This window comes from Anolis carolinensis, chromosome 6 (assembly GCF_035594765.1).
Source record: "Anolis carolinensis isolate JA03-04 chromosome 6, rAnoCar3.1.pri, whole genome shotgun sequence".
Lineage (NCBI taxonomy): Eukaryota > Metazoa > Chordata > Lepidosauria > Squamata > Dactyloidae > Anolis > Anolis carolinensis.
This window is the reverse complement of record NC_085846.1, coordinates 11,513,776-11,525,165: the sequence shown is the minus strand read 5'-3', so window position 1 is coordinate 11,525,165 and position 11,390 is coordinate 11,513,776. Positions and strand designations below refer to the sequence as shown.

General features: G+C 36.3%; 1 protein-coding gene across 1 annotated transcript; it reads right to left on the bottom strand.

The window, feature by feature from the left end:
* Positions 1 to 10,523: 10,523 nt before the first annotated feature.
* On the bottom strand, positions 10,524 to 11,063 carry LOC100552474 (angiogenin-2). Its single transcript, XM_003223879.4, has one exon. It carries the CDS (start codon positions 11,061 to 11,063, stop codon positions 10,638 to 10,640), a length of 426 nt encoding a protein of 141 aa, XP_003223927.3. The 3' UTR covers positions 10,524 to 10,637.
* Positions 11,064 to 11,390: the final 327 nt, after the last annotated feature.

Sequence of the window (11,390 nt, the reverse complement as noted above, 5' to 3'; positions counted from 1 at the left end):
GATGAATGCTATGTTCTAAATGCCTCATAGGAGACTACTTAAAACATAATACGGAAATTCAATAATAATAATAATAATAATAATAATAATAATAATAATAATAACAATAATAATAATAATAATAATAATAATAATAATAATAATAATAATAATAATAATATATTTCAAAAATCAAACAAAAACTTTCATTTAATTCTCCATTTCTGTGTCTTCATTTTGGCTTTTTTGATTTAAATTCCTCGGCCTTTTGGTAAGATCAAAAAGCATATTTAGGCTTTATAGAAACCAAACAAATAAAATACACTGTCATTTTGAGCTTTGCTTCATTTCTTGAACCATATGTAATCTGATAATCACTGATTTATAAACTCTGCAAATGTATTTAATGGTGTGATGTCTCATTTTATAGTTGGGTTGTAGCTCCTCTCTCTCCCCCCACCCTCATTTTACTATATTTCATTCTCCAAGTATGGGATGATATGCATGATACGACTTGCTATGTTCCTTTGATGTTGCCTATCCTAGTGCTTCTGACCATTTGAGGATCAACCAGTAGGATGGCTGTCAGATTTCTCCTGTCGCCCCAAGAAAAGATGATAATACTCTTTATTTTCTTTTACTCACCCAAATCTGGTTTGGAAAAGGAGATCAATTCAAAGTAGAATTGATACTTTGATTGCCACCATGCAGGGCTTCTAAAATGGCACAACATATCACATTTTGAAATGAGGAACTGTGAATGCATTCATACCGGGTAGGTTACTCTGGGGTATATTTGTCCTGAAGCAGCCCTGGATTCAGCATGTATGTATTAAATCTAGGGCTGATGTCCAGATGGTCCAGATTGGTTGAGTCTACAACAGTGGTTTTCAACCTGTGGGTCCCCAGATGTTTTGGCCGTCAACTCCCAACTGACAGCTGGTGAACTGGCTGTGTTCTCTCGGAGTTGTAGGCCAAACTCCTGGGGATGCACAGGTTGAGAACCACTGGTCTATATGGACATCACCTCATCTTGTATGTTGTTGCCATTGCTTCCTGCTGACTACATAGCTCTCTGTGTAACCAGCCAGTGTAGATGCTTTCATAGTTTCTATAGAGGGAGTTGATACCATTTTTCTATCCAGTATGCATGAAGCAGAGGGTTTCCTACCTGAGCCCAGAGAAATCTTTGCCTTCTTTTTTTTTTTTAAATAATCTTTATTAAGTTTTCCATTTACATATTAAAATATAGATATAAGATAATAAGCATGATTAGATAGTGAGATAGAAAAAAGAAAAAGGAGAAAAAAGAGAAAAAAAAAGAAAGAAAAGAGAAAGAGAGAAGAGAGAAAAAAAAAGAGAGAAAAGAGAATAGAGAATATATATAAAATAAATTGGACTTCTGGGCATTTTCCTGGAGATTTCCTTCCTTTTCATTCTTCAATCTTTTCCTTGTTTCATATCGTTTCTCTGGAGTCCTTCCTTCCCGTCTTTCTTCCATTCATGATGGGGGGTTTTCTTTTTTCATCTTCTGTTTTTTAATATTTCCCTTCTTAGTTTTCATTTTATCCTGACTTCCTTTGCTTCTTATGTTATCTTTGTTTTTGTTTATTTATTTATCTATTTATTTATTTATTTCTTTTCTTTTATATATGTCTCTTGTCTTTCCATTTTTATTCTGTGGTCTTGCTGTTTTATTTATTTTTATATTTATTTTGAATGTTTTATCTTTCCTTCTAGGTATTTTGTTACATTGTCCCAATTTGTTTCTTTTATCGGATTTCCCTTACTTTTTGATAGAAGGAAAGTGAGCCTATCCATATTTTTTATATCTTGTATTTTTTTCAACCATTCTTCTTCTTTAGGGATTTCAGGATTCTTCCAAATCCTCGCATAGCATATCCTTGCTGCCGTCGTTAGCAGAAATAATAATTTATCTTTATTTTTTTCTAGTTTTTGTTCCGTTATTCCTAGTAACCATATTTCCGGTTTCATTGGCAGTTTTATCTCTAATATCTTTTCTATGTCTCCCCTAATTTTCTTCCAATATATCTTGGCTTTTTCACATCCCCACCACATATGGTAGTATGTGCCCTCAATCTTCTCACACTTCCAACAATTTTTTTAAAAGTTTTTATAACATTTTCCTAATTTTTGTGGTGTCATGTGCCATCTATAGGCCATCTTAATCCAATTTTCCTTTAGATCTGTTGCATAGCTATATTTCAGTTTCTCCCTCCAGATTCCTTCCCATTCTTCTTTCCTAATCTTCCTGCCTATATTTTCATTCCATCTGGTCATATATGATTTTTCCTCCTCTTTTTCTGTTTCCCATTCTATTAATTTTTTATAGATTTTTGTTATTATTTTTCTGTCTGTTTGTGTTATTTTTTCCCAGAATGTATTTTGCTCCTCAAATCCTACTTGTTTGTCTGTCTTAAAATGTTCTTTTACCTGCCATATCTGATACCAGGAAATCTTTTTATTTATTTCTCTCAGTTCCTGTTGGGGTCTCATTTCCCATTCTCCATTCTGTTTTACTAATAATTCTTTATAATTTGGCCAGTTGTGCCATCCCAGTAGTCTTCTCTGCGATGCTTCTAGGGGAGAAGCCCATAAAGGCGTTTTGTCATATAATTTCTTTTTGTATTTTTCCCAAATTTTAAGAATTGCTGAGCGTATAAAATGATTATTAAATTCTTTCTCAATTTTGGATTTCCCATACCATAGGTATGCGTGCCAACCCAATCTTAAATTTATTCCTTCCAAATTTAGCAATGTATTATTTTCTAATTTTGTCCAATCTCGTACCCACATTAAAGCCGATGCTTCGAAGTAAAGTTTTAAGTCTGGTGTCGCTAGTCCCCCCCTGTTCTTTTCCTGGATCATATATTTCAGCTTTATTCTCGGTTTCTTTTTTTGCCATATAAATTTCATTATGTCCCTGTTCCACTCTTTAAGGGTCTTTTGGTTTCTAATTATCGGCAGATTCTGAAATAGGAATATCATTTTTGGTAGAATACTCATTTTTACACATGCTATTCTGCCTAACAATGAAAGTTTTAACTTCCCCCAAATCTCCATTTCCTTCTTCATCTCTTTCCACTTTGTTAGATAGTTATTTTCAAGTAGCTGAGAGTTTTTCTGGGTTATAATTATTCCTAGATATTTTATTTTGGGGGCGATTTGGATATTCCATTTTTTCATTAAAGTTTCTTGTTCCTTCTTTGTTATATTTTTGGTAATTGCTTTCGTTTTTTCCAAATTTATTTTAAATCCTGCTACTGCTCCGAATTCTCTTATTATCTCTAGCCATTTTCCTAGTTTTGTGTCCGGGTCTTCTATTACACATATAATATCATCCGCGAAGGCTCTGATTTTGTATTCATAATTCTGTATTTTTGCTCCTTTCAGTTCTTCTTCCTCCCTTATTCTGTTTAATAGTATCTCCAGTGTTAAAATGAATATTAATGGTGATAAGGGGCAGCCTTGCCTAGTTCCTTTCTCTATATTTATATCTTTCGTTTCTCGGTCGTTAATTAGTATTTTTGCCTTTTGTGAGGTGTATATTGCATCAATTGTATTTTGGAAATAATAACCTATATCCATTTCCCTTATTAATAATTTGAAAAAGGACCAATTTACATTGTCGAAAGCTTTCTCAGCATCGAGGGCCAGTAAAAGAACTTTTTTTTGATTTTTTATTTCATAATATTCAATCAAGTCAATGATGGTTCTTACATTTTCTCTTTGGTGTCTATTGGGCAAAAACCCTGTTTGTTCTTCTTTTATCCAGTTTTTTAAAAAGTTTTTAAATCTTTCCGCTATTATATTGCTAAAAATTTTATAATCCAAGTTTAATAGTGAAATTGGCCTGTAATTTTTAATTTTTTCTGGGTCCGAATTTTCTTTATGTATTGTACATATGTTTGCTTGTTTCCATGTTTCCGGCATTTTTGCAATTTCTCTAATCCTATTCATAATTTTTTTCAAGTATGGTATTAGCTCTTGGCCGAAGGTTTTATAATATACTGCTGTTAGCCCATCTGGGCCTGGGGCCTTATTAGGTTTCAAATTTTGTATGGCCTTCTTTATCTCCTGCTCTGTAATTTCCCTATTTAGTTCCTCTCTTTGTTTTTCTGAGATTTTGGTCACTTTTCTCTCTTCTATGTATTTCATTATTTTCTCCTCGTCTATTTGTTCTTTTTGGTAGAGTGTTTCATAAAACTTTTGGAATTGGGTTTTTATGTCTTCCTCCTTTGTATATATTTTGTCCCCTTCTTTTATTTTTGTTACATATTTACTTTCCTTTCTTTCCTTAATTCTATTAGACATCCATCTTCCCGGTTTATTTGCGTTTTGAAAGAAATCTTGCTTTATAAATTTCAGTTTATTAGCCCTTTCCTCCATTATCAAATATTCCCTTTGTTTTTGTAAGATTTCTATGTTCCTCTGGGTATCCTTGTTACTTGGGTTTGATTTTAACCTAATTTCTTCCTTTTTTATTTCTTCAATTATCTTGTTCATTTTTTTTAATCTTTCCTTCTTTTTAATTGCTTTTTGTTGGATAAATCTCCCTCTTACTACTACTTTGCTTGCTTCCCACAATGTAAATAGGTCTATCTCTGTTGTGTCATTTATCTCGAAATATTCTTGTATTACTTTCCTTATTCTTTCAATGTCTTCCTCTTTCTTCAATAGATTTTCATCTAACCTCCACTTCCATTCTTTTTTATTGTAGAATATCTCTAATTCTAATGGGCAATGGTCTGAATCTAACCTTGGCAATATCACTGTTTTTCTTATTTTTGGTATTAAGGACTTTGACACCCACGCCATGTCGATTCTCGACCAGCTTTGGTGTCTGGTCGAGAAAAAAGTAAAATCCCTTACTCCTTCATGTTTTATTCTCCAGCTATCCTGAATGTTTAGTTCCTTCATCATGCTCATCATTGTTTTTGGTAAATTCCCTATATTATTTTTACTTTTCCCTTTCTTCGCTACTTTACTCCTATCTATTTCCCCCTCTACTACACCGTTGAAATCTCCTATTAATACTAAATGTTCATATTCTTGATCATTTATACTGCCTTTTAGTTTTTCTGTGAATGCTGACTTTGCTCCATTAGGTGCATATATGTTACATATTAATATATCTATTCCCTGAATCGTTATTTTTACTCCTATGAATCTACCCTCCTCATCCTTAAAAGCTAATTTAGCTGGTATTCTCCTTTCTACATACATCACTACCCCCTTTTTTTTTTCTAATGCCGAGGCATAAAAGCATTGTCCCAGTTTTTTTTCCTCCAGATATTTAACGTGTTTTTGGTATATGTGGGTCTCTTGGAGAGCAATAATTTGATATCTTTTTTTCTTTAGCTCATTAAATACTTTATTCCTTTTTGTTGCCGAATTTAGTCCGTTAATATTGTTTGAATAAATTTTAAGTTCACTCATATTTATCTTCGTCCTTATCACCCACTGCTTCTGTCTCGTCCTCTTCCTCCTCTTCTTCTCTCATTCTATCCTCTTGTTCCTCTTCCACCTGTCTTTCTTCCACTTTTCCTAAATTCGTAGGTTCCATGTTTCCCCTTAGGTTCAGTCTGCATTCTTTTATGTCCAAATCATCTTTTTCGGGTGACTCTATACGTTGTCTCTTTGGTTTTTTCTTCTCTTTTTGTTTCCTTTCAGATTCTTCATCCTTCTCCTTTCTTATTGTGTTGTAAAATTCTCGGGCTCTTTCTTCTGTTGTGATCCAATACCTTTGACCTTTATACGTTGTCATTAATCCTTCTTCTCTTTCCCACCTGTATCTCGCCTTCTGTTGCTTCAATTCCTCTGTCAGGAAGGTATATTTTTTCCTTCTATTTATTATTGTATTTGGTACTTCCTTCAATATCGCTATTTTTGTCTCTTTGTAGAATATCTGTTTTTTGTTATTTATTCTCAATATTTCATCTCTTGCAATTTTCTTTGTAAGGTGTACTATCACGTCTCTCGGGGTTTTGTTTCTTCTTGAGAAATTTGTGTTGATCCTGTACGTTCTGTCCATTTGTAATTGTATCTCCTGTTCGGAGCAGTCCAGAAGTTTCATTAGTATCTCTATTACTTTCTCTCTTATGTTTTCTCCTGGCTCTTCCGGTATATTTCTCATTCTTAATTGATGTTCCAATTCTCTTGCCTCCATGGCTTCTTGTTTTGCGTTTATTTTTTCATTTTTTTTCTCTAGTTCTTTTAGTTTATATTGGGTCTTTTCTTGAGTTATCTTTAGTTCTTTCTTTTCATTTTTCAGATCCTTTATTTCCTGTTGTAATGTTGTAATCTCGCTCTTCATTATCCCCAATTCTTCTTTAATCTCCTTTTTAAAATCCGACATTTGTTCCTGTTGAATCTTCTGGTATACGTCTTGCTTCTCCTGAATTTTCTGAATCTCTCTCATCATGTCTTTCATCATATCCTTCAGGTTCATTTCCTCATTCAGGGATGGTCTTCTAATCGCACCTCTTGAGTCTTTTATTTCTCTGTCTGATTTAAATTTAAATGTAGCCATCGTGTTCTCTGAGTATTTTTTTTTTCTTCAAATATTCTTTTCGTGCTAGTAATAATTAATTTGAATATCAATAGAATTAGTTAGGCAAAATTTCCACTCGTGTATGCTTTCTTATATAGTTGCTTATTTTGTCGATCCGCCCCTATAAGTCTTCCCCCTTTTTGGTAGTTTCACTTTAGTCATACAGTTCCCCAAGTTACCTATTATACTTTCCTCACCTTCCTCCGCTTACTTGTGTCTTTATATCTCTTTGTATCTCTTTATTATTGGTCTTTCTTTCTTTCCTCTATTTCCCCTTGGGGGGCCTTTGTCTTTGCTATCTTGCCGTTTCTTTTGGGGAATTTCCAACACCTATTTCTATTATTTATTTAAGCTTTAGTCTTTCCTTAGTCTCTCCTTCTTCCCTACCCAGAATATTTTTTTTTCCACTTTACCTTTCGGAGATTCACCTTCTCCGCTTCTCCCTTTCTCCCTTTTTTTTTCCTCCTCTCAATCCTGCTGGCGTTTCCTGCCTCTCCTTTGTGGGTTTCTTCTGTTCTTTCCTTTTGCTTCCGCCCTTTCTGTCTCCCCCTCGTCTGAGCCTCTTCTGCCCTTCTTCACGTCACGTCCTTTCCCTCTCCTTTCTCTCGCGTGGTTTCCCTTCTGCGTTGTTTCCGGTTTCTTCCAACGGGGCTTTCCGCAGCACCTCGCTTTGTTTACAAGAAGGAGGGCTCTTATCTTATCTTCCTCCAAGGTCAGTACTCCGCCATCTTCCTAGCTTTGATTTGTTGTTTATTTTAGCCTTTTTAATCCTTAGCCTTAGCCTTAGCTTGGCCTTTAAATCTTTTCTTTTCCTTTCCCTTCCGATCCTTAATATTAATTAGTTTCTGTCATAGCACTCAGCAGGAAATCAGTAGGCACATATACTATGTGCTATGTGCTTTACTTCTCCACAGCTTTCCCCCCTCCAGGAAGGCAAGTCTTCTTCCTACTCTCTTCTTATTCTCCAGAGACCTAACCTCCGTTACGATGCCCCTTGGTTAGATCTTAAGATTCTTTTGTCGTTTCATCATTTTTCCATTAAAACAATGCGCCCGGTCGGCGATTCCTGCTGGGGATTTCTCCCCCGCGCGCTTTCCACCGCGACCCGCCTTAACCACTGGGTCTTTTGCCGGGTCCCTTTTGGAGCCCACTCTTGAGGAATGGGCCCCTTCTGGGTCCGTCGGCTGACCCCCGGTTTCCGCTGTCCACCTCACCTTAATCCATGAGGTGGAGGGAGCTATTGCTCTACCCAGTCGCCCGGTTTCAGCTGGCACCCTCCGGAGAGATCTAAAGTGCCTATCTCGCCGCCATGCCTGCGCACCGGAAGTCCCCAAATCTTTGCCTTCTTTGATGCGGTGCCGATTTGCCACTCGGTGAGCCCTGATATCATTTTACAAATTATATAACTATATTTACATTGCTGAAACAAGTTACTATATAAATATATTTTTTAAAAGAGATAAAACCTAATCGTATTTGCAGATTCTGCTTTCAGTTCAAAACAAAGGTCCAAATACTCAAACAGAAGTAAAAGGACAATCCACAACTTCTACACCAGCATGATTTTTAGGAATCCTACAAATATTGTAGGAGTTTTTTCATATCTTTGACAAAAACATTGTGAATTTCAAAGCTGGTTTTATATAGTGTCATAATTTCCTTTATTATGGAAACCGCTTTGCAGTGACAACAAACAATGAACAAAGCAAAATGTCAGATGATGAAAGAGATCGTTTCCAAGGGAATAGGAAGGATTGTAGAGTAAGGATTATCCATATAAAGAGGGTAAGAAGAGGTTTCTGAGGTGTAAACAGTAACTTCAATAGATTTGTGTATATCATCTACTTGATGGACCTTCTTGGAAGAAGCTCTGGACTTATGGGTAGAACTGATGAGGGCAGACACTTCCAAAAACACAATTATTTCAAAGATGATGGATCCCGATCTCTTGAAATTTATGTCCTGGAAAAAGAGCACTTTGGGTGAAAAATAGTCTGCTGTTCATGCAACAGTCGGAGAAAAATTAATTTCCCTGTTCAAACTTTCAGATGCATTTCAATAGTATCTGGGAAACTACTCTATACTCATGTATAAGTGTAAGAAATTTGGTCAAAAAATCAGACCAAAAAGCATGCTCAGTTTATTTATTTCGTGTCAAAAGCATTGTACCACAAATACATTTCAAATAATGGAAATTTTAAAAAAAGAAAATCACAAGCAACTAAATAGTTTTGGACCAAAGGCGGGCAACAGCAACCACATTGTCTGTAGCTTTAAACAACTCCTCCTCTGTATATGAGGCAGGGCATTGTGGGCAAGCATACATATGCTGAGTTGTTTGTTCAGTTCCACAGTCACACAAGGTGGAGGATTCCTCCAGGTAGTGCCACCTTGCCAAGTTGTCTTTTGATCTGCCCACTCCACTTCTGAGTCTGTTCAGGGACTTCCAAGTTGCCCATTCTTGGTTTGCCCCTGGAGGAAGACCCTCTTGGGGGGCCATCCAGTTAGAATTGCCAGGTTTAGCTGCCCAGAGAGACACCCTTGCTGTTGCTGGGGGGACATCAAGAGGAGTGGTGGTTCTCATGAAGCCCTTCCTTTGCTCAGTGCAAATACTGTACCTAAATCCCCTTTCCATGGAATGACGCTTGATTTATCCACAGTTCATAAGAAAACCTATATTTTGTGCCCCTCCATATCTGCCCTCAACTTATACATGAGGTTGACTTGTGCATGAATATAGATGATACACGATCCCTACCCTTGCGCTAAAGTAAAGTCAAAACAAAAGCACAGGGCCTTTCATCAGCAAACACAGAGTAAAGAATTAGTGAGCAGATCCAGCAAGGACTGATATAGCCTTTCGGCAAATAATAATCGAGACATTCCTGTCTTATCTGGCATAAACTATTTAGTAACGAGACTACTGTTGAATAGTTAATTAGTTATTAGACTATCTTACTCCAGTTCTCATTTAAGAGGTACTGTGTTTGCTTGGATTCTAATGTGGTTTGGCCCATGGTCAAGAATAATAATATAGATTTAATGTCTGCAATAACTCTGATAATTATAGGCTGATAACCAGATAAAGGAAGCCTAGAATTCATTCTGAGCTCTAAATCGTGTCCTTAATTTTGAGTAAACATATTGGATCAGTTCTTTGAGTTTAACCAACAAGAATCAGTATGAGAGGAGCAGAATAGAGCTGCGACCATGAATGGGCAATGTGAGCATTTTTGACAAGACCTTAAATCTACCTAAATATTAGCAATTCATGACTAATTCTGTCCAAAATTTAAATATGCACAAAATTGTATTTTTGGAGGCTATATCCTTTTTTTGCACAGGAAATGAGATTTCTATGCAAAAACAACCATGTGTGAATTTTGTACACAATTAGTCCCAAACTGTGAATATTCTGATCACTGTAGGATTCTTTTCATTAGGGTTTTCCAAAAATTGAAAATCATATTTTTCAACAATGTTTCCTTATTTTAAAATGTTCTCTCCATTCCTAATTCTTTGATTAAGAAGCCCACCCTGAGCTTTTGCCAGTGACGTTGCAAGAAATGCTTTGATTGTTTGCAATCCGACTGAGCTTAAGTTTGCGTCAGGTTTAATCCAATATAGACAATCAGCTCTGAGTTAGCATTGCGGAACTGCACCACACTCTTGGAAACAGTAAAAACTTATCTTATTAAAAGATAAAGGGCTCCTTAAGTCAACTGTAGAGCAGCTTAAGAATCTGCTTCACTTGAAAGATGACATGTTGACATGTTCATGTACACTGAACCCAATCAATGAAAAAAAAACTCCACACAATTGAAATGCTTTCCAAGTTTATGTATTTAGCACAAATCAGGATAGACACGAATGACATACTAGAAGGAAACTCAGACTTTGTTTTCATATGCATTTTTAGATTCAATATTGAAAGATGAAATGGAAATAAAGATAGCTTAGGAATGGAGAAGCGGAAAAAAAGGATGCAATTAATCAACATTGGTTAAAGTAATCTCATAGGTTTATAGGCTCAGTTACTCTAATTTAATCACAGGTTAAGCATACAACTGACAACCTCACATGGTTAGATTTGGGTTTTATCAAGATGAACAGGCTTTCCACGTGAGCAACGGACAACAATGTATCTGTTGGACTTGTTCTCTTTGTATTTACAAGGTGGGCGGGTTGAGCCACCTTGGTGCTTGCAGGTAGTGACGGAGAACTGCTTCTTGCTACGCCGCAACCCGTTGCCGTAAGGCTTCCCGTCTTTGCCACACACAGCAATGATTTGTTTCTTGGAAGCATGGACGAAGGAGTTCACCGCCTTGCACATGGGTTTGGTCATCCCACGCCTTTTCATCATGGTATCGCAGTAACGCTTCCCCACGTTGCTCTTGGGGTTGTCGTAGTGCTGCCTTAGGAAGGTCTTATAGTCAGCGGCATAGGTCCCAACGATGAACACCATGGCCAGGAGTGCAAAGAGAACAGGGCCCGCTCCCTTGAAATGCATTGTCAGGTCTGGTGGAGAAAAAGAGCTCCCTGGCAGGGGAAAAAGCAAAGATAATGTGGAAAAGGAACAGTTGACAGTAGAGCACACTGTTCTTGAAAATTTCCTTTACAAATTCATAGTTGTAAAGGAAAATACAACTCGGGCAGTCTACATTCAACAGTAGATTGCCCAGTACAGTAGAGTCTCACTTATCCAACACTCGCTTATCCAACATTCTGGATTATCCAACGCATTTTTCTAGTCAACGTTTTCAATACATCGTGATATTTTGGTGCTAAATTCATAAATACAGCAATTACTACTTAGCATTACTGGATATTGAACTAC

Excerpts from the sequence above, each read along its gene's own strand:
- LOC100552474 (XM_003223879.4), bottom strand. The coding sequence starts at position 11,063 with ATGCATTTCAAGGGAGCGGGCCCTGTTCTCTTTGCACTCCTGGCCATG.